The sequence below is a fragment of the Manacus candei genome, unplaced genomic scaffold (assembly GCF_025592945.1).
Source record: "Manacus candei isolate 608988 ecotype Guabito, Panama unplaced genomic scaffold, ASM2559294v1 h1tg000174l, whole genome shotgun sequence".
NCBI classification, from domain to species: domain Eukaryota; kingdom Metazoa; phylum Chordata; class Aves; order Passeriformes; family Pipridae; genus Manacus; species Manacus candei.
This window is the reverse complement of record NW_026138222.1, coordinates 1-22,770: the sequence shown is the minus strand read 5'-3', so window position 1 is coordinate 22,770 and position 22,770 is coordinate 1. Positions and strand designations below refer to the sequence as shown.

Below are 22,770 nucleotides of genomic sequence, written 5' to 3'. Positions count from 1 at the left end.
TCTAGTATAAGCCTATCCCAGTATAAATCCATCCCAGTACAAACCAGTCCGGTACAAAAAGCCTATCCCAGTATAAACCAGTCCAGTACAAACCAGTCCTGTATAAACTCATCCCAGCATAAACCAGTCCATGTAAACCAATCCAGTATAAACCCATCCCAGTATAAACCAGTCCAGTATAAACTCATCCCGATACAAACCAGTTCAGTATAAATCAATCCAGTATAAACCCATCCCAGTATACACCCATCCCAGTATAAACCAGTTCCAGTATAAACCCATCCCAGTATAAACCCATCCCAGTATGAACCCATCCCAGCATAAGCCCACCACAGTACAACCCCATCCCAGTACAGCCCCATCCCAGTACAGCCCCATCCCAGTACAGCCCTGTCCCAGTACAGCCCCATCCCAGTACAGCCCTGTCCCAGTACAGCCCCATCCCAGTACGGTCCCAGCTCAGCACGGATCCATCCCAGTCAGTGTAAACTCATCCCAGTACAGGTCCCTCCCAGTACAGCCCCATCCCAGTACAGCCCCATCCCAGTACAGCACTGTCCCAGTATAGCTGCGTCCCAGCACAGCCCTACCCCAGCAAAGCCTCACACCAGTATAAATCCATTCCAGTACAGCCCCATCCCAGTATAAACCTGACCCAGTACAGCCCCATCCCAGTATAAACCCGACCCAGTACAGCCCTGTCCCAGTATAAACCTGTCCCAAACAGCCCCATCCCAGTACAACCCCACCCCAGTACAAATCCATCCCAGCACGGATCCATCCCAGTATAAACTCATCCCAGCACAGCTCCCTCCCAGTACGATCCCATCCCAATACAGATCGATCCCAGCACAGCCTCGTCCCAGAATAAACCCATCCCAGTCCAGCCCCATCCCAGTATAAACCCATCTCAGTATAGCCTCATCCCAGTATAAACCTGTCCCAGCACAGCCCCATCCCAGTACAATCCCATCCCAATACAGATCAATCCCAGCACAGCCTCGTCCCAGTATAACCCCATCCCAGTATAAACCCATCCCAGTCCAGCCCCATCCCAGTATAAACCCGTCCCAATATAGCCCAGTCCCAGCACAGCTCCAACCCAACACAGCCCCATCCCAGTACATCTCTGTCCCACTACAGCCCATCCCAGTCCAGCCCATCCCAGTCCAGCCCCGTCCCAGTCCAGCCCGTCCCAGTCCAGCCTGTCCCAGTCCAGTCCCATCCCAGTCCAGCCCTGTCCCAGTCCAGCCCATCCCAGTCCAGCCCATCCCAGTCCAGCCCCATCCCAGTCCAGCCCTGTCCCAGTCCAGCCCATCCCAGTCCAGTCCCATCCCAGTCCAGCCCGTCCCAGTCCAGCCCCGTCCCAGTCCAGCCCCATCCCAGTCCAGCCCGTCCCAGTCCAGTCTCGCCGCGGTGTGTGACCGCCCCGCCCGCTCCGTCCCTGTCCCTGTCCCCGTCCCTGTCCCCTCTCCCTGTCCCCCTCCCCTCTCCCAGTGTCCTGGTGTCCCCACGGCCGGGTGACCCGGTGTGCCGCAGTCCCAGTGTCCCCAGTTCCCGGTGTCCCAGTACCCCCCTGTCCTGTTGTCCCACTGTCCCAGTCCCCCCCTGTCCTGCTGTCCCACTGTCCCAGTCCCCCCCTGTCCCGATGCCCCCGTGCCGCCCTGTCCCGGTGTCCCCCACCCCGATGTCCCTGTCCCCCTGTCCCCGGCTCCGCGGTGTCCCCCTGTCCCGGCGTGCCCTGGTTGTCCCCCCCCCGGGACGGTGCCCCCCGTGTCTGTCCCCCCCCGAGTCGCCGCTCCCGTGTCCCCCCCGTGTCCGCCTCCCTCGTGCCCCCCCGTGTCCCCCCGTGGGGGTGTCCCCCTTATCGATGTCCCCCCTTATCGATGCCCCCCCGTGGGGGTGTCCCACGTGTCGATGCCCCCGTGTCGATACCCCCCCGTGGGGGTGTCCCCCTTATCGATGCCCCCCTTTCGATGCCCCCCCGTGAGGGTGTCCCCCGTGTCGATGCCCCCTTGTCGGTGCCCCCCGTGTCCCCTCCGTGTCCCCCCCGTGGGGGTGTCCCCCGTGCCGGGGGTGGCCGCTCTATATTTGTCGCCGTGTCCCCAGAATAGCGGCAGACGCGGGGGTGGGGGGGCCGCCCCCCGCCCCGCCCCGCCCCCCCGTGGGGTCTATTTTTAGCCCCCGCGTGTTTCCAGGGGAACCCTGATGACGCAGTGACGTCAATGCGGGTCAATCGCCGCCGCCGGGGCTCGCGCGGCCGCGCCGGGGCCCCCCCGCACCCCCGGACCCTCCCGGACCCCCCGGGACCCCCGGGACCCCCGGGACCCCCCGGGACCCCCGCACTCAGCGCAGCGCCAGGTAGGACCGAGGGGCGCCGGGGGGGGGTCGGGATCCCCCTGTGTGCCCCCCCACCTCCCGCTCCGCCCGTGGGGCTCCCGCACCCCCCCCGCGACCCCCCCTCAGCTGGGGATACCCCGACCCCCCTCCCCACCCTCGGCCCGATCCCCCCTCCCGGGATCCCCCCCCGGCCCCGTGTGCGGCACAGGGGGGGCCCCGCCAGGGCCCCCCAGGGATCCCCTGCACCCCGCACCCCGCGAGACCCCCCCGCACCCTGCGAGACCCCCCCGCAGCACCAGAGACCCCCCCCAGCACCCGAGCATCATCCCCAGAGCCCCAGGACCCCCCGTGCCCCAACCCCCCATCTACAGAGCCCCGGGACCCCCCCCTGCAGCACTCCGGGACCCCCGAGCCCCAGACCCCCCCCTCACCCCCGGGAGCTCCCCCCGAGCCCCTCAGGACCCCCCTTACCTTGTGCTCCCCCCCCCGCAGCCCCCGGGGACCCCCGTACTTTCAACCCCCCCCCCATTACCCCCAGCCCCCCCCGCAGCCCCCAGGACCCTCATGCCCCCCCCCCCCCCCCCCCCCAGTCTGTGACCCCCCCACTTGGCCCCAGTTCCCCCCCAGCCCTGTTTCCCCCCCTCCAACGCCCCTGGACCCCAGAGTGTCACCCCCCACTGCCCCCCCCGTGCTGTTCCTCAGGGTCCCCCCCAACCCCCCCCAGCCCCCCCCCAGCCCCCCCAGCCCCCCACTGTGTGGGGACCCCCCCCGTGATACCCTGGATGCCCCTCCCTGCCCCTCCCTTCCCTCAGCCCCCCCCGTGTCCCCTCTGCCCGGGGGTCCCCCAGCCCCACGAGCGCTCGGGGGGGTCACACCAAGCCCCCCGCCCGGGTGGGGACATGAGGGGAGCACGGGGGGGTGGCACCTCCCTCCCCACACCAGGGGACCCCAAAATCAGCCTCGGCCGTCTAGAAAGGTCTGTGCCACGCATGGCCACTGTCACCGTCATCGTCACCTCCACAGCCACCCTCGGGCGCTGGCACCCGGCAGGGACCCCCCGTGCCCCCCACAGACCCCCCGTGCCCCCCACAGACCCCCCCGAGCCCCCCCGAGCCCTCCCAGCACAGCTCGGTACCGAGGGATGTCCCCCAGCCCCTCTGTGCCCCAAAACAGGGCTCCCCCGGGACGGGGGGTGTCAGGGGACTGGTGGCCTCAGCCGTGTCCCCCAGCCCGCCCCGCTTTCTCCTGGGGGGACACAGGGATGGGGGGGGGCAGGCGGGGCAGTGTCACTGTCCTGCAGCTTGTCGGGGCTGCAGGGTGGGGACAGTGGGATGGGGATAGGGACACGGGGTGGGAATGGGGAAATGGGGTGGGGACAGTGGGATGGGGATGGGGACAGGGACACGGGGTGGGAATGGGGGAAATGGGGTGAGGACAGTGGGATGGGGATGGGGACATGGGGTGGGAATGGGGAAATGGGGTGAGGACAGGGATGGGGGGGGAGGACAGGGATAATGGGATGGGGAGTGGGACAGGTGGTGAGGACATGGGATGGATATGGGCATGTGGGATAGGGACAGTGGGGGTGGGGACAGGGACATGGGGTGGAGATGATGGGATGGAGATGGTGACATGGGGGTGGGGACAGAGATGTGGGATGGGGACAGGGCCATGGGGTGGGGATGGTGACATGGGGTGGAGATGGTGGGATGGAGATGGTGATGTGGGGTGGGGACGGAGATGTGGGATGGGGATGGGGCCATGGGGTGGGGATGGTGACATGGGGTGGAGATGGTGGGATGGAGATGGTGATGTGGGGTGGGGGACGGAGATGTGGGATGGGGACAGGGCCATGGGATGGGGACAGGGCCATGGGGTGGGGACGGGGCCATGGGGTGGGGATGGGGCCATGGGATGGAGCAGGGCCGCAGGGTGGAGGTGATGGTGGAACAGGGACACGTTCACCGCCGGCACGTGACGGTGACACCTCAGCCCAGGCCCAGGTGACACCGGCACGGAACCGACAGCCCAGGGATGGCCCTGGAGCTGCTCCCGGCTGTCCCTGGGGTGGCACCTCGGCACCAGCCCCGGAGCTGCCACCAACGGGTGTCCCCACCCCAAAGGGCCTCGGGGACCCGACAGCACCAGGACCCTGAGCCGGGGGCACCGACACTGACCGGTCACAGAGCCACAGGACCCGGAGCCACGGAACCTGGAGCTGCAGGACCTGGAACCACGGAGCCAATGGAGCCGATGGAGCCGATGGAGCCACAGCCTCGTCCTGCCACGGGCCTGGGCACGGCTCAGACCTGCTGAAATCCAGGCACTGCCACGCAGCCGATGGCACCGAGGCCGGATCAGTCGTCGGGCACGTCCGTGTGGCCCTGGAGGACAGACAGACCCAGAGCCACAGTGACACTCAGAGCCACGGGGACACCGAGCACCTCTGGTGGCCTCCTGCTGTCCCCGGCCCTGCGGTGGCTGAGGGACAGGAGCCTGGGGACACCCGGGATGCACTGGCAGGGAGCTGGGGGCACTGCCCTGTGCCACGTCCCCCCAGCCCCGTGCCACGTCCCCTCGCTCTGTGCCACATCCCCTCACTCTGTGCCACATCTCCGTGGGGTTGTACCACATTCCCATCATGCTGTGCCGTGTCCTGTCACTCTGTTGTGTCCCCTTTGTTCTGTGCCACATCCCTGTCACTCTGTGCCATGTCCTGTCACTCTGTGCCACATCCTTGTCACTCTGTGCCGTGTCCTGTCACTCTGTGCCACATCCCCATCACTCTGTGCCACGTCCCCATCACTCTGTGCCACAGTCCCATCCCTGTGCCACATCCCCATCACTCTGTGCCATCCCCATCCCCATGCCACGTCCCCGTTGCTCTGTCTGTCATCTCTGCTGTGCTGTCCCACGTCCCCATGGGGCTGTGCCACGTCCCACTCACTCTGTGCCCCCTCCCCATCGCTCTGTGCCACGTCCCCTCACTGTGTCACATCCTCTCACTCTGTCACACACCTTCCCTCTGTGCCACATCTCCATGTGTCTCTGCACGTCTCCATCACTCTGTGCCACGTCCCTGTCCCTCTGTGCCACGTCCCTGTCCCTCTGTGCCACGTCCCTGTCCCTCTGTACCACGATGCCATTGCACTGTCACCTGTCCCTGTCCCTCTGTGCCACGTCCCTGTCCCTCTGTGCCACCTCCCGCGGGTGCCTGTGCCGCAGCGGCACACACGTGGTGGGTGACATGTGGTGGTGGCATGTGGTGGGTGGCACACGGGGGGTGGCACACAGGGGGTGGCACTGTGCCCTGTCCCCCCAGCACAGGGGGACAGCCTGGGCCCGGTGGGGCCCTCAGCGTGTGGGGGCCGTGTCCCACCACAGGCCCCCATCCCCGGGGGGCTCCTCGTGCCCCGTCCTCGTCCCTCCTGTCACCTCGTCACCGCAGGGCCACCCCAGGGCCACCCCAGGGCCACCTCCCTGTCCCTCTCGGGTCTTTTTGCGGTCTGGGCTTGCTGTCCCTCCCCCAGCCAGGAAGCCCTTACCCCAAAAAGCATCCGCGGGGGGTCCAGCCAGCGGGGACCCCCGGGGACCACAGGTGAGTGGGGATGGGGGGGGGGGACACCAAACCCTCCCCGGCCTCGGGCTGGGGACAGCAAGGGGACAGTGGGGACAGGGGCATGGGGACAGTGGGGACAGCAAGGGGACAGCGGGGACAGGGGCATGGGGACAGCGGGGGGGTGAAGCCACCCCAGTCCCTGGCACGGGCGGGACCCCTGGGAGGGGGTGACACTGAGGGTTCCCTCGGGGGGATGTGGGGTGACACTGGGGACACTCCAGGGTGGGGGGGGGTGACACTGGGGACCCCTCAAGGGTGTGGGGGTGACACTGGGGGGTGCCGGGGGGACACTGAGCAGGCGGGGGGACACGAGTTCCCAGTGGCCCCAGTTCGGGTGCCCAAAGGCTCCTCAGTGACTGGGTGGGCTGAGGGGGTGGCAGCCCCTCCCCGTGGCCGTGTCACCTGGGGTGGCACTCGGTGGGGGTGGGTGGCCCGGACAGGGAGGGGGGACACGTGTGACACTGGCTGTGGGGGGCACAGGGTTGGGAACATGTGTGACAGTGGCTATGAGGTGACAGGGCTTGGGGGGGACAAGGGACAGGAGTGCCACTGACTGTGGGGTTGGACAGGGACTGAGGACAGGGCATGGGGACAGGGGACAAGAGTGGCACTGGCTGTGGGGGGACAGGGCTTGGGGACGTGAGGGGTGCTGTCCAGGAGGTGACAGGGACTGGGGACAGGCACTGGTGACACAAGTGATGCTGGCCGGGAAGTGACAGGGACGGGGACACGAGGGATGCCAGCTGGGGGGTGGCACACAGTGACATCACCCAGGTCACTGTGCTGGCTGGGGGGCACCCCGTGTGTCCCCAGTGTCCCCGCAGCGGCCACCTGGGGCCCTGCCAGTGGCTGCCGGGCACTGGTGTCACCAGTGTCACCAGCAGCCTTCCCGGAAGGGCCACCACAGTGTTTGCCGAGTGTCACCACCACGGTGACACCAACTCCTGTGTCACCAGAGTGGCGGCGGCCCTGCCTGGGCAGCCCGACCCGCCGGCGGCTGGGCAGCCCCCCTGGGGACAGGGTTTGGGGACACCCCGTGCTCTGGGGACACCCTGGGCGGGGTGGGTGGGTGACAGGGACAGGTGGTGGGGACATGGGTCACCTGCATCCCCCAGTGACACCGGGGGGGTCCTCCGTGTTCCCCAACAGAGCCCCCCTCCCCTCCCCCGTGTCACCTTGGCGGTGTCCCCAGGGATGGGGGGACACGGGTCTGGGGGTTCTGGCACCCCTGGGGACACCTGGGGACATGGGGACACCCGGGGACACCTGGGGACACCAGCCAGCCCCCCTCAGCCAGCCCCCACCTGTGCTGCAGAGACTCCCCCGGCCCCCCGTGTGGATTTAGGGTCCCCCCCGTGGGCTCTGTCCTGTGTCACCTGCAGGAGGGGACAGCCCCTGTCCCCCATGTGCCCCCCGGGATCCCCCGCGGTGGGGTCACCCCCAGCTCACAGCGACTGCGGGGGGGGGACATCGGTGCCATCCCCATGCCCACCGTGTGCCAGGCGTGTGTGGGGGGGGTCTCTGCCACACGCGGGGGACTGGGGGGATATCGAGGGACAGGGGGGGATTGTGGGGACGTGGAGGGGTGCGGGGCCACGGCGTGGGGCTGGAAGGACGAGGGGGGTGGGAGGGCACGGAGGTGGGGGGGACACGGGGGAGGGGGACACAGGGGCGTGTGGGGACAGGGGCGGGTGGGGAGACACGCGAGGCGCGTTTGGGGACACGAAATGGGGGGACGACAAGGTGGGACAAGACAGAGGGGACCCCGGGGGTGTGGGGACCCCGGGGGCCCCGCCCGGGGGGGCGCGGGCGCGTGTGCGGGCGGTCACGGCGGCGGGGATGTGTCACGGGGCACACGCGGGGGCCGCGCTCACCTGGGCACGTCAGCGCGGGGGGGGGAACGCGCACCGGGAACCCCCCCGGGACCCCCCCGTGCTCGGTGCACCCCCGGCCGCCCCCGGTCCGCGTGCCCCGGGACCCCCCGCTCGGTCCGCGCCGGGACAGCCCCCGCGTTCCGCGTGTCCACGGGACCCCCGGGGGTCGCGGTGCCCCCGCATCCCCCCCTCGCTGCGTCCCCCAAACCCTCGTGCTCAGCGTGTCCTGGGATCCCCCCGCGCTCCCTGTGCCGCCCCCCGGTCATCCCAGTGTCCCCAGTTCCCCCCGCGCGGAGCATCCCCGGGACCACCCCCCTTCTGTCCCGGGACTTCCCGCTCTGCGTGTCCTCGGGACCCCCCCCTCTTGTACATCCCCCCCTTCCCTCCGGGGCACCCCGGGCCCCCCCGCTCGGAGCATCCCCGGACAGACGGACGGACAGGGCCCGGCCGGGGGGGCCGGGGGGGGCCGGACGGACACGTTGTGCAACGGCCCCGCCGCTATAAAGGGGCCGGGATGGAGCCACCGCCGCCACCGGACGGGACCCGCGGGGCGACCAGGTGAGCCCGACCCCTCCCACGACCCCCCCCGGCACCACGACCCCCCCCCCAAATGCCCCCGCATCACCAGGCGACCCCGGCATCCCCCCCGGGACACCCCCAAACTCCCCCTCCTGCACGGGGACAACCCCAACCCTCCCTCCTGGGACTCCCCTTCTCCTGGGACCCTCCATCCCAGAACACCCCCACCCTGGGACCCCCCACCCTGGGACAACCCCCATCCCAGAACACCCCCACCCTGGGACACCCCACTCTGGGACACCCCCCATCCCAGAACACCCCCACCCTGGGACACCCCACTCTGGGACACCCCCCATCCCAGAACACCCCCACCCTGGGACACCCCACTCTGGGACACCCCCACCCTGGGACACCCCCCACCCTGGGACACCCCCACCCTGGGACACCCCCTATCCCAGAACATCCCCACCCTGGGACCCCCCTCTCAGCCCTGTGGGTGCAGTGCTGGGGGGACCCCAGTGTCCCCCCTCTCCCCGTGACCCCAGAGGACCTGCAGGGACTCTGTCCCGGGCCTGCCGGGGACAGAAGCCCCCCGGGACTGTCTGGGCACCCCCTTATCCCTGTCGGCCCCCCCCCTTGCTGCCCCCTGTCCCCAGGGGGGTGGCCAGGCCAGGCAGTGCCACCGACCATGTCCCCCAGCACTGGGGGCACATGGGGGGTGCTACAGGGGGCTACTGCCCCTCTCCCCACCCCCCCGGCCGGTGGGGTGGTGACAGTGGAGGGGGGGTCCTGGTGAGGGTCCCCCTGACCCCCCGTTCCCGTGTCCCCTTGTCACTGTGTCCCCCTGTCGCTGTCTCCTTCCAGGTTCAGCGAGTGGGTGCGAGGCTGTGGTGAGTGACACTGTCTCTGTGTCCCCCCATCCCCCTGTCCCCCCATCCCCGTGTCCCTCCATCCCCCTGTCCCCCCATCCCCCTGTCCCCCATCCCCCTGTCCCCCATCCCCCTGTCCCCCATCCCCCTGTCCCCCCCATCCCCCTGTCCCTCCCACCCCCCCATCCCCCCATCCCCCTGTCCCCCCCCATCCCCATGTCCCTGTCCCCCATCCCCAGCAGTGGGTGACAAGGCCACGTGTCCCCCCAGTGCCCACCCGCCTCCCCCTGAGGACAGAGTGTCCCCTGCCCCCCCTGCCCCCCCGGGCCGTGTCCCGCCCCCGCCCCGTCCCCCTGCGCGGTGCCGGCCCCCCCAGGGCCGCTGCCAAAGGCTCCGGGAAGGCGTCGGGGACACGGCCCGGGCCGCACGTGCCGGCGGGGACACGGTGGCACCGTGGGACGGGGACACCGCGACGAGGACCCGGAGCCCACGTGCCACCGACGGCGCTGCCCCCGCGTCCCTGTCACCCGTCCCGTCCCTGTCACCCGTCCCGTCCCTGTCACCCGTCCCGTCCTTGTCACCCGTCCCGTCCCTGTCACCCGTCCCGTCCCTGCCCTGTCCCCTCCCGTGTCCCCGGGGGTGTCCCGGGGCGCAGGACGCCCCCGGTGACCCCTGTGCCCCCTCCCCAGATCCCGGCGGGATGCGGTGTCCCGGCGTGTCCCTGTGGGGGCTCCTGTGCCTGGGGGTGGCCGTGGCCGGGGGTCGCCCCGTGCGGCTCGAGAGGGTCCGCGGGGACGCCCGGACCCTCACCCGGACCCTCAGCACCCGCCTCCAGCAGCTGCAGGTGCCCCCCGGGCCGGGGGGTGAGGGGGGACCCCCGGGGGGACTCAGAGGAGGCTGGGGGTGGTTTGGGGGGGCACCCGGGGGAGGGGCCGGGGGAGTGGCGGGGTCCGTGCCACGGGGGGCTCGGGGGGCACCGGCAGTGCGGGGGGTGGCCGTGCCCCAGGGTGGGCAGGAGGGTCTCATGGGGGTCCCTGTGCCCCAGACCGGGGGTCCCCAAGGTGTGGGGTCCCAGGGTGAGGTGCCCGTGGCTGGGGGGGTTGGGGGGCTTTGAGCCCAGGGAGCGATGGGGGGGGCTGTGCCCCAAGGGTTGAGGGTCCCTGGGACGGGGGGTCTGCACCCAAGGGATGTGGGATCCCCGAGGGGAGGGACACCCATAGCTAAGGGGGGAGGGCTCTGTGCCCCAAATTGGGGGTCCCCAGGGAGGGTCCCCATGGCCGGGTGGGTGTGGGGTCCCCCCCGAGCAGGTGGGGCACCCCCTGCCCCAACCTCCCCCTGCTCTGTGTCCCCCCCAGCCCCCCGCCTTGACCCCCCCCTTTGTGTCACCCCCAGCCCCCACCCTGACCCCCATGTCCCCTCCCCCGCCCTAACACCCCCCTTTGTGCCCCCCCAGCTGTTCCCCCTGACCCTGCGTGTCACCGGCCTGGAGGGGGTCCCGGAGGGGGGGGGTCCCGGACGGGGGGGTCCCGGCGGGGCTGGGGGTGGCAGCCCAGCGGCTCCAGCTGTTCCAGCGGCTCCTGGGGGCGGTGCCCGGGGGTGACCTGCGCCTGGCACAGGTGGCCAACGACCTGGAGAACCTGCACAGCCTCCTGGGGGTCCTGGGGGCCCTGCTGGGCTGCCCCCCGCCCCGCGACCCCCCCCCGGCCCCCCCGGCCCCGCTGGCCGAGGCTCCCCACACCGTGGCCGGGGTGGCCCTGGCGAGGCTCCGGGGGTGCCTGGAGGGGATCGCCGCCCACCTCGAGGGGGACCCCGCCTGTTAGGGACCCCCGGGCCCCACCGGGACCCCCAGGACCACCCCAACACCCCATGGACGCGACCAGGACCTCACCAGGACCCCAGCGGGACCCCCACAAGGGCTCCTGGGACCCCACAGACCCCACCAGCCTCAGCAGGACCCCACGGACACAACCAGGACCCCACGGAGACACCACAAGGACCCCCCAGGTCCCACCACGACCCATCCCACAGACCCCCCCCCCCAGGATCCCATGGACCCCCTCAGGGATCCCCAGGACCACACGGACACAACTGGGACCTCAGCAGGACCCCCCTGGGACCCCCCCCAGATCACATGGGACCCCCATGGGGGACTCCCCAACTGTCCCCAGGCACTGGAGTGACTCCAGCTGCTGCCAGCGCCTCTTTTTCTACATCATTATTATTATTATTATTATTATTATTATTATTATTTGTTATTAAGTATTTCTATTTATTGACTTTAATTTAAAATAAAGCCCCTTTTCCAGCAGCCTCACTTATGTCCACTGACCCTGGGGACAAGGGACCCTCGGGACAAGGGAGCTCCAGGGCCACGGGGACACGGGGGGGGGGACAAGGGAGCACGGGGGATGGGGGACACCCGAGGAACAAGGGACCCCCAGTATGGGGGGACACAGGAGACACGGGACCCCAGGGCAAAGGACATAAAGGATATGGGGTCAAGGGACCCGAGGGGACAAGGGGACCCCAAGGGACATGGGAACACGGGGGACAAGGGGCCCCAGGACCAAGGGGACAAGGGAGACCCTGGGGACAACCCTGGGACAGGGGACCCCTGGGAGAAGGGACCTCCCCCCCAAACTGGGACCCTCCGTGTCAGGGGGGCACACGGGGACAAGGGACCCTCGGGACACCCCATATCAGGGACAAAGGACCCCCCAGGACAGGGGGGCACACGGGGACACGGGACTGTGGGGCCCAAGACCCCTCCAGGAGCCAGGGGGGACAGGGGGTGACGTGGGGACACGGCCCTGGTGACTCAGAGGTGGTTGATGAGTCGGTCGTGGCTTTGTGGCCCCCCCGGACCCCCCGGCCTGGTGTGACCCCGACAGCTCCGGCCCGGGGGGACACGGGGACACACGGAGGGGGGGGCTGGGGGTCCCCACCCGGGGAAGGGGGGACAGGAGAGGGGGACAAGAAGGGAGGAATAAGGAGGAGGAGAAAGGGGGAACAAGGAGGGGGAGTAGGAGGGGCAAGGTGGCGGGCACGAGGAGGAGGGGACAGGAGGGGGAAGGAAGGAGGAATGAGGGAGCACGGGGGGGGGGAGGGGGAACAGGGATGAGGGGGAAAGAACAGGGGGTCAAGGGGGGGGATAAGGAATGGGGGTCAGGAATGGCACCTCCCTGCCCCCCTGGAGGGTCACACACGTGTGCACAGGGGTGGCACTGCGTGTCCCCCCTCCCCAGGGGTGGCACCGGGTGTCCCCCTCCCCAGGGTGTCCCCTGCAGCGCTGGCCCCAGCCCTGCCCCCTGTCCCCCCCCCCGAGGACCCCCCAGTGCCCCCCCCCAGCCCCAGGGCAGGGGCACCCCGGGGGGGGTGACCGTGGGTGGCCGTGGGTCGGTGCCACCCCCGGGCTCACGTCCCTCACGCCGCGGGGCCACCAGAGGCTCGTGGCCACCAGCCACGGCCCCGCCGGGAGTGAGTCACCGGCCCCGCGGCTGTGCCGGGCAGCACGGGGGGGGCACCGGAATGTGGGGATGGGGGGGGCCGGGCTGACCCACGGGACCCCCCAACCACCCGGAACCCCCCAGCCCGTGGGACCCCCAAACACACAGGATGCCCTGAGCCCGCAAACCCCCCCCGGGGGGTCTCCCCCACCCCCCCTCCCTGAAGCCCCTCCAGCCCCCCCTGCCCTGGGGGCCACCCCAGCCCCACCCCTGCCCCTCACCCCCCACCCAGGGGCTGCACCCCCGGCACCCGGAGCTGGGGGGGATGAGGGGGAACGGGGGGGCTCGGGGTGCCCCCCTGGGCCAGAGGTGGGGGGGTTGGGGTCCCAGGGGTGAGGTCTTGGGGTGCCCAGGGGAGGGGTTCAGGGTGGTTTTGGGGGTGCCAGGGGGGTCCCAGGGGTTGGGGGTCACGCTGAGGGCACAAATCGTCCACAAAAATACACTTTTTTATTAAAACCCAGGAACAGACAGTGAGGATGGGGGGGCACCACCAAACCCTGGGGGGGGCAGGGTTTGGGTCCCCACCCCAGCAGGGACCCCCAAACCCCCCACAGCGGGGGGTGTGGGGCCTGTGACCTTTCCAGCACCCCCGGGGGAGGGTTGGGGTGCTGGGGGGCAGTTTGGGGTGCTGGGGGGGGGAGTTTGGGGTGCTGGGGGGGATCTCAGCTCTCGAACCACTTTCCCCCTCGGGCCGTGGGGGGTTGGCTCCCCAAAATCTTCCTCTTGTACCTCTCCACCAGCTCGTTGAACTTTGCCTCGGACCCCCCGGGACCCCCCCGGCGCCGCCGCTGCTTCTGGGGGGAGAGAGGGGTGAGGAGGGGCCCTGACACCCCAAATCCCCCCCAGACCCCCCAAGGCAGAGCCAGAGCTGGGAGGACACCACAGTGGGGACCCCAGAATCACCTCGGGGGGGGTGAGCTGCCCAAACTCTTACCTGGGGAGGGTCTCCTGGGGGGGGTGAGCTGCCAAACTCTTACCTGGGGAGGGGTCTCCTGGGGGGGGTGAGCTGCCAAACTCTTACCTGGGGAGGGGTCTCCTGGGGGGGGGTGAGCTGCCAAACTCTTACCTGGGGAGGGGTCTCCTGGTGCTTCTCCCGCCGCCGAGGGGCCTTGGGGGCCTTGGGGGGTTTGGGGGGAGGGGGCTGTGCCTTCCCCTTGTCCCGTTTCCTGGGGGCAGAAAGGGAAGGCACTGAGCTGGGGGGAGCCCCTGAGAAGAAGAAACCCCCGTGGGAGGGGTCTTGGTGGGGGGAGAAAGAGGGGGAACACAGGGAAATAAAGGGGTAAAAATGGGAGGGGGGGAAAAGGGGGGGGAAAAAACTGGGGGGAAAACGGGTGCAAGGGGTGGAGGGAAAGGACTTGGGGGGAGGAAAATGGGGGGGGGGGGGGCTCCTCCTCACCTGATCTTGGGCCCCCGGTGCGAGGGGCACTGCCAAGCACCCTGTTTGCGGGGGGGTCCCGGGTGCCCCCCGCCCCCCCCGGGCCCCTGCGTGCGGAACCCGGCCCAGGGGGGCCCCGGGGGGGGCCGGGGGGGCCTTGGCGGGGGGGGGCCTTGGCAGGGGGGGCCTTGCTGGGGGGGTCCTGCCCACCCGAGCCCTTGGGGGGCTCCGGGGGGCCCCTGGGGGGTCTCCGGGGGTCTCGCAGCCTCGGCCGCCTTCGCCTTGGCCTTGAGCTGGGGAGGGCAGGGGGTCAGTGCTGGGGGGCCCCGGGCTGGGGGGGCCCCGGGGGGGCTCAGGGGGTGTCAGGGGGTGTCCCCCCCCGTACCAGCCCGCGCTGGATCCGCTGCTCCCGCAGCCGCAGCTTCCGCCGGTCCTCCAGGGCAAACTCCACGATGGGGCGCTGGGGGGGCACGGGGGGCACCCTGAGACCGGGGGGGCACCCCGAGACCGGGGGGGGGCACCCCGGAACAAGGGGAGCACCCAGGAACCCCCCCCGAACACCAGGGCACACCCAGGAACCCCCTAAAATACCCAGCGGGAACCCCAGAACCAAGGGGGAGCCCCAAACCTGGGATGGCACCCAGGAACCCCCCAAAACAGTGGAGAACACCCTGGAACTGGGGAGGCACCCAGGAACCCCCCCCAAACAAAGGGGGGCACCCAGGAACCCCCCCAGACAACCCAAGGGACACCCCAAAAGTGGAGCAGAGCCCAGAAACTGGGAGGACACCACAGAACTTCCCCCAAACCACTGTGAGGACACCCTGAAACACAGGGAGAGACCCCAAAGCCTGTCCAGAACCCCCAGGGAAACCTGGAACACCCCTGGGCACCCCAACACGGTGGGGGCACCCCAAAGTCCAGGGGGGCCCCATAACCCAGGGGGGAGATCCCAGAACCCCCTCCTGGAACACTGGGGGCAACCCAGAAGACCCTTAAACACCCAAGACCCAAGGGGGGCACCCCAGAACCCCTGGGGCACCCCAGAACAACAGGGGCACCCTGAAATCCCCAGGGACACCCCAAAACCCAGGAGGAACACAGAAACAGCCAGGGTGCCCCCCCCCTACATCCAGGGGCACCCCAGAACCTCGGGGACAGCCCTAAAACCCCTGGGGGGTATCAGGAAACCCTGGGGGCACCCCGGAACTCCAGGGCAGCTCTGGGAGGGTCCCAGTGGAGGGGCAGCCCTGGGTGCTGGAAACGGGGCACCCACCAAGGGGGGAGACACAAAGGGGGGACCCCCACTGACCTTGTGGGGCCCGAAGAGCTCGGGGTTGTTGTTGAGGCGCGCCGCAGGGCCCCCAGAGCCTCCTCGTGTTGCCTCGAACTCCACGAAGGCAAAGCCCAAGGACTGGCCCTGACCCCGCAGCTCCCGCATCACTCGGCACTGGGGGAGGGGACAGGGTCACCCCAAAACTCCCCGGGGTCACCCCAGCATGCCCTGGGACACCCCAACACCCCCTGCAGTTCCCACATCAACACTGGGGAATGGGGCACTGGGAAATGGGGTACGGGGGGTACACAGTCACCCCCCAAACCCCCCAGGTCACCCCAACACCCCCCTCCCAGCTCCCACATCACCCAGTGGCATGGTGGGTATGGAGTCACCCCAAAAACCCTGACACTCCCCTGGAGAACCCCGACATCCCCAAGGGCACCCCCAACATCCCCCCACCCCTGGGGGGACACCAACCCCCCACCTGTGCACCCCCAAAATGCCCCCAGAGGGGAACACAAAAGAGGACCCCCCACCTTCCCCCACACCCACAGCCAACCCGGGGGGACACAGGGGGGGCATAGGGGACACAGGGGACCCCCACCTCCTCCGCACCCCAAACCCACCCTGGGAGACCCCCAAACCCGAGAGGGAAGAGCCAGGGGAAGGTGCAGAGGGGCTGGGGGGACACAGGAGGGACCCGGGCCCCCCCACCTCCTTGATGTGTGGGGGGGCCCCCCCCGTTGTGGCGCAGGACCCCCCGCAGCAGCGCCCTGAGCCGGGGGGTGTCCAGGGCCTTGGGCAGGTTGTGCAGGCACAGCCGGGTCCGGGACACCCCCACGTTGGGGTCCTGCAGCCGCCGCCAGCTTCAGCTCCTCGAACTGGGGGGGCAGGGGGTCAGGGGGGGGACACACACACCCCCTCAGCTCACCCCCCAGCCCCCCCGGGGTCCCACTCATCCTCTCGGGGTCCCTCTCACCCCTCCGGGGTCCCACTCACTTCTCAGGGTCACACTCACCCCCTCCCAGGGTCACACTCACCCCTCAGGGGTCCCACTCATCCTCTCAGGGTCCCACTCACCCTCCAGGGTCCCTCTCACCCCTCCCAGGGTCCCTCTCACCCCTGGGGTCACACTCACCCCCTGGGGTCACACCCCACTCACCCTCTGGGATCCCTCTCCCCCCACCAGAGGTCCCACCCCACTCACCCCCCCCAGGTCCCACTCACCCCTCCCAGGGTCACATTCACCCCCCAGAGTCACACTCACCTTCCCCCCCGGGGGTCCCACTCCCTCCCCCAGGGTCCCTCCCCCCCCCAGGGTCCCTCTCCCCCCCCCAGGGTCCCTCTCCCCCCAGTCCCACCCCACTCACCCGTGCCCTCTTGGCCATGTCGGCGTCACTGACCCCCTGGGCCGCCTGCGAGCCCGGGCGGATGGCTGGGGGGAAACGGGGCTCAGGGGGGGTCTGGGGAGCCTGGGGGGCCGGGGGGGGGGCAGGGGGGACCGGGGGGGCCTGGGAGCAGCAAGAGAGCCACCGGGGAAGGCTGGGGTGGGGCAAATGGGGGGGCATCGGGGGGCTCGGGGGCAGTGGGTGGGGGGGTGAGGCAGAGTGAGGGGGGATGTTGGGGGGTCAGGGGAGATTTGGGGGACTTGGGGGGGTCAGGGGGATGGTGGGAGCCCGGGAGGGTGGTTGGTGGGGAGGAGGGCAGGTCTGGGCATCTGGGGTTAAATGGGGGCTTGGAGGAGTTTTGGGAGGGAGGGGGAGAGCCCTGGTGGGTGGCTGGGGGGGCAGGTGGGGAGGTCAGGGGGCATTTGGGGGTGATTGGGGCACTTGGGGGCTGGGGAGGATTCAGGGGATTGGGAAAAAATGAGCGTGGGGGTATTTGGGGGGGGGTTCAGGAAGGGGAGTGGGGGGCACTGTGGCACCCGAGCCCCCCAGCCCATCACTCACCCCCCTCCCGGGCCAGGTAGAGGTTCCTGGTGCCAGTTCTGGGCTGGGCCCCCCCCGACTCCCCCCGGAGCTGCTGGGCCTGGTCCCGGCTCAGGGCGGGGTCCACACGCAGCACCCGCCCGTCCAGACGCAGCCCCCCACCCTGGGGGGCACAGTGGGGGCTCAGGGGGGGCCGGGACCCTCCTGTGCCACACGGGAGAACCCCGGGTTGGGCAGGCCCCAAACACCCCAAACACCCCCAAACCCCAGCTGGGGGGGACCTCAACACCCCCAAAATCCCAGCCCCCAACCCCCCCAAACCCTTCTAAAACCCGGTTGTGGGGGCTACAAACCCCCCAAACCCAGCCAGGAGAGGGGCCAAAACCTCCAGAAACACCCCAAACCCAGGACAGGCCCCCAAACCCCCCACCTAAACAGCCCAAACCCAGGACAGGCCCCCAAACCCCCCTAAACACCCCAAACCCAGGACAGGTCCCCAACCCCCCCCCCTAAACACCCCAAATCCAGCCAAGGGGGGCCCCAAAACCCCCCAAACCCAGCCCAGAGCTGTTCCTGAGCCCCCCTGGAGGACCCTGGGTGCCCCCGGGGTGGGCCCCTGAGGGGGTCCCTGGTGTGCCCCCCCCTCCCCAGCGGGTCTCTGGTGTCCCCAGTGGGGGGTCCCCACTCACCTCAGCCCCCTCCTGTGCAGCCTCGAGGCACTTCTGGGCCCCTTCGGGGGTCTCGAACTGGGCAAAGGCAGAGCCTGGGGGGAGGAGGGGGCTGACAGTGAGGGGGGCACAGGGGGAGCCCTCCAAACACGTGGGGACACTCCTCCCGTGTGGGAATGAACCCCCAAACGTGGACTGTTACCCCCCCCACCCCAAAAACACGAGCACACCCCCCCCAGGGTCCGAGCCAGGCCAAGCCCAGCTCCGCCGGGTCCCGGTGCCCCCCAGCCCCCTCCCCTGCCCAGCCCTCCCCCTGGGGCACTGGGGGTTGGGGGGCAGCAGCAGGTGCCCCCCCAGGACGCCCCCAAGACCCCGCTGGGCCCCCCTGCCCCCCACCTTTGGGGGTGCCGGTGTGGGGGTGCAGCACCAGCCGCACGTAGGTGACCCCCCCGAACCTCCGCAGGGCCTCCTCCAGCGCCTCCTCCTCCGTGTCAAACGACAGGTTCCTGGGGGCACGGGGGGTCAGGGGGGCCCTGGGGACGCCCCCCAACTCTCAGAGCCCCCCTCGGTTTTGGGGGGCCCCCCACTCACCGGATGAAGACGGTCCTGCCCTCGCCCACGTCCGAGGGGCGCGGCCGCCCCCCCTTCGCCCGCTTTGGGGGGGATCCCCCCTCTGCAATGTTGAGGGGGTTGGGACACCTGGGAACCCCCCAGGAGCCCCCAGCGCCCCAGGAAAGACCCCCCTCCACAGAAGCCACCCCAGTCCCCAGGAAGCTTCCCCAGATCCCACAGAAACTCCCCCAGACACCCCCAAACCCTCCCCCAACCCCCAGGAGACCCCCAAGAATCCCAGAAACCCCCCCAGACCCCAGAGAAGCCCACTCAGATCCCCCCCACAAAAACCCACAGACCCCCAGAAGCTCCCCCAGTGCTCCCCTAAGCTCCCCCAGAAGCCCCCCAAAACCCCCCCTTGGCCCCCCCAGAGCCCCAGGAAGCCTCCCCTGACCCCGGCAGAGCCCCCCCAGCCCCAGCCAAGCTCCCCTTGCCAGGGCAGGACAAACCCTCCTCATCCTCTTCATCATCCTCTTCATCTTCATCATCCTCTTCATCCTCATCATCTTCTTCATCCTCTTTCTCCTCCTCTTCCTCCTCCTTTTCTTCTTCGCTCTCTTTTTCCTCCTCAGCTTCTTCTTCCTCTCCCTCCTCCTCTTCTTTCTCTTCTTCTTCTTCTTCATCTTCCTCTTCCACCTCATCTTTTCCTTCCTCCTTCTCCTCCTCTCCCCCCCCTACAAGCCCACATGGGGCAGGGGGGGGACAGTCACCCCCTCACTCCCTTTTGCCCCTCCAAAAATCTCCAGAGGGGCACCTGGACCCTCCCCCGGGGGCTGGGGGGGGGTTTTGGGGTCCCTCACCAGGGCTTCAGGGACCCCCCACTGCAGGTCTGGGGGGTTTGAGGGGCTTGGGGGTCCTTCCCCAGGGCTTTGGGGGGTTTCAGGGTCCCTCACTGGGGTTTGGGGGCATTTGGGGGTCCCTGGAGGTCCCTCACCAGAGGTTTGGGGGTGATTGGGGGGTCCCTCACCAAGGGTTTGGGGGTCTCATCCGGGGAGTTTGAGGGGGTTCCAGGGGGCTTGGGGAGGGTTGGAGTCTCACCAGGGTTTTTGGAGGGTCCCTGGGGGGGTTATAGGGTCTCCTCCAAAGGTTTGGGGGTCTCTGGGGACTCACCATGGGGTCTAGGGGGGTGTTGGGAGTTTTTGGGGTCTTACCAGAGGGTTTGGGGGGTCCCTGTGTTGCCTGGTACTTGTCCTTGGCCACGGCCCAGTCCACGGCCAGGGGCCGCCCTGGGGGGGCACGAGGGAGGGGTCAGTGCCCCCGGTTCCTGAGGGACCCCCCCATGTCCCCCAACTCCCCAAGAGACCCCCACCCCACGTTCCCCCCTGCCATAACCCCATCAGCATCCCCCGACCCCCCGGGACCCCCCAAACCTCTGATCCCCCTCATGTTCAGCCCCCTCCTGGGACCCCCCCAGCACCCCCCAATCCCCCTCCCTCCCCCACCTCTGATGTTGGTCCTGTTGAGCCCCCACAGCACCCCCCAAACCCCCCTGGGACCCCCCACGACCCTCCAGCTCTGATCCCCCTCCCGCTGAGCCCCCCCAGGACCCTCCCCAGCCCCCCACCTCTGAGCTGGGCCCTGTTGAGCCCCCCCACCTCTGAGCTGGGCCCCGTTGAGCCCCCCCAGGACCCTCCCCAGCCCCCCACCTCTGAGCTGGGCCCCATTGAGCCCCCCCAGCCCCCCAAAGCCCCCCCAGCCCCCCCACCTCTGAGCTGGGCCCCGTTGAGCCCCCCCAGCCCCCAAAGCCCCCCCATCTCTGAGCTGGGCCCCGTTGAGCCCCCCCAGCCCCCCCAAAGGCCCCCCACCTCTGAGCTGGGCCCCGTTGAGCCCCCCAGCCCCCCACCTCTGAGCTGGGCCCCGTTGAGCCCCCCCAGCCCCCCCAGCCCCCCACCTCTGAGCTGGGCCCCGTTGAGCCCCCCCAGCGCCGCCGCCGCCTCCCGCACGTTCCTGAGCTGGACGAAGGCGAAGCCCCTCGGGGTCCCGTCTGTGAGAGCCCCCCAGAGTGAGCCCATGAGCCCCCCGGGGGAGCCCCCCGGCCGGGGGGGGCACCCCAAAGGGGTCAGGGGGCCCGGGGGGGCTCAGCCCGGGGGTCTCACCAGGTTTCCGGGGCATGTTCAGCTCCAGGACGGGGCCGAAGGGAGCGAAGAGACCCCGGAGCTCGTCCTCGGAGCACTGGGGGGGGACACGGGGGGTCACGAGGGATTGGGGGGCACAAGGGGCGTGTCAGGGGAGCTTGGGGGGCACAGGGGGGGTCTCTGAGAGGACTGGGGGCCCTTGAGTGCCTGAACATGAGGGCAATCACAAATGTGGGGGGTCCCAGGGGGTTGGGGGGCACTGGGGGCATTGGGGAGCACGTAGGTCCTTGGGGGGGGCTGGGGAGGTCCATGGGGGGTCTGTGGGATGGTGGGGAGGGGGGTCCCTGGGGAATAAGGAGTCACTGGGTAAACAGGGGGCACTGGAGGGACCCCGGGGGAGATCTGGGGGGTGCTGGGGGGCCTGGGGGCATCTCTGGGGAAGGGGGGTCCCTGGGGGTGTCTGGGGGCACTGGAGTGGGTCCCTGGGGGTGTTTGGGTTCCCGGGGGTGTCAGGGGGCACTGGGGTGGGTCCCTGGGTTGTTTGGGGTCCCTGGGGGTGTTTGGGTTCCCGGAGGTGTCAGGGGGCACTGGGGTGGGTCCCTGGGTTGTGTGGGGTCCCTGTGGGGTCCCCGTGTGTGTCAACAGTCTCTGGGGGTCCCGGGGGTCCCTGTGAGTGCTGGGGGTCCCGGGGGGGTCTCTGTGAGTGCTGGGGGTCCCGGGGGGTCCCAGGGGTCCCTGTGAGTGTTGGGGGTCCCGGGGGGTCCCGGGGGTCCCTCACCTGGAAGCTGAGGTTGCGCAGGATGAGCCGGGCCTTGCGGGAGGGCGGGCGGGGCTTCTTCGGCCGGGGGGGCTCTGGGGGGGGCTCCCCCCCCCTCGCCCTCTCCCTCCTGCCCCCCCCGCGGCCCCCTGTCCCTCTTGGGGCGGGGCCGGGCCAGGGACACCCCCAGGGGCCGCCCCCCCAGCTCGGGGGGGTCCCGCAGGGCCCTCCCGGCGTCCTCGGGCAGCGAGAAGGTCACGTACCCGAACCCGCGGCATTTTGGGGAGCCTGGGGGGGCCGGGGGGGCAATGAGGGGCTGAGCCCCCCAAACGGCCTCACAGATCGTCACCCCCCCCAGCCTGGCACGGCACAGCCCCCCCCAAACCTGCCTGGACCCCCAAAACCAGCCCTGAGACCCCCCCCATCCTGCACCCCCAAAGTCCTGCCCCTTCGAATTCCTAACTCCCAAACTTCTGTCTCCTCTAATTCCTGCTCCCTCCAAAATGCCTCTTCCCTGAAATTCCCAGTCCTGCCCTTCCCACTCCTGTCCCCTTCCCACAAATTCCCAGCCCCCCAGTTTCCAGCCCTGGCCACGGCCCAGCCCCCCCAGACTCAGCTCCCCTCCAAATCCCGGTTCCAGGACCCCCAGGCCCCCCAGGCCCCGCATCCCAGAACTCAGCCTCCCCCCAAACCCCACTCCCAACGCCCCCAGACCCCTCAAACCCCAGTCTCAGCCTCCCCCCTTCCCTCCCACTCAGACCCCTCGGGTCCCATTCCCAGCCCTTCGAGACCCCGGCTGAATCCCTCCAGATCCCCCAAACTCCGCTCCCAGCCCCCTTAACCCCTTCTAACCCCCAACCCTGGTCCCAAGCCCCCCAGCCCCTCTCGATCCAAATCCCCTCAACCCCCTCCCGGCTCCAATCCCTTCAGCCCCCCCAAAACCCGCTCCCATCCCCCTGCAGCGTCCCTCACCCCCAGCTCCGCGCACCCCCGGCCCCCGCAGAGCTCCCCGAACCCCCTCCCGTCCCCCTCGGCCCCCCCGAGCCCCGGTCCCAACTCCCCTCCCACCCCTCGGCCACCCCGGAACCCATTCCCAGCGCCCTCCACCGCCTGTCACCCCCTCCCCCGATCCTCCCCGGCCCCCCCCGGCGCGGACCCTTCTCGGTGACCACGAAGCAGCGGCGGAGCGGCCCGAGGGCCCCGAAGAGCCTCTCGAGGAGCGGCCCGGTGGCGCTCGGGGGCAGGCCCCGCACCAGCACCGTGCGCGCGCTGGGCGCCGCCATCTTGGCCCGGCGGGGGCGGGGCGGGGCGGGAGGCGGAGCGGCCCCGGGAGGGGCGGGGCCAGAGCG

General features: G+C 69.9%; 2 protein-coding genes across 2 annotated transcripts; one reads left to right on the top strand and one right to left on the bottom strand.

Moving 5' to 3' along the window:
• Positions 1-9,224: 9,224 nt before the first annotated feature.
• LOC127463779 (leptin-like) lies at positions 9,225-11,509 on the top strand. The gene is given in 4 exon segments (XM_051773623.1): positions 9,225-9,242; positions 9,911-10,065; positions 10,675-10,721; positions 10,723-11,509. Coding segments are annotated over 3 exon segments (510 nt in total). The 5' UTR covers positions 9,225-9,242; positions 9,911-9,921; the 3' UTR covers positions 11,042-11,509.
• A 1,762-nt stretch (positions 11,510-13,271) lies between these two features.
• On the bottom strand, positions 13,272-22,708 carry RBM28 (RNA binding motif protein 28). Its single transcript, XM_051773748.1, is given in 20 exon segments — positions 13,272-13,521; positions 13,794-13,893; positions 14,124-14,395; positions 14,488-14,562; positions 15,415-15,552; positions 16,096-16,111; positions 16,113-16,243; positions 16,245-16,262; positions 16,752-16,816; positions 17,331-17,472; positions 17,999-18,072; positions 18,374-18,483; positions 18,569-18,650; positions 19,039-19,263; positions 19,741-19,815; positions 20,481-20,573; positions 20,686-20,761; positions 21,443-21,578; positions 21,580-21,709; positions 22,578-22,708. Coding segments are annotated over 20 exon segments (2,217 nt in total). The 5' UTR covers positions 22,705-22,708; the 3' UTR covers positions 13,272-13,389.
• Between the last annotated feature and the right edge of the window lie 62 nt (positions 22,709-22,770).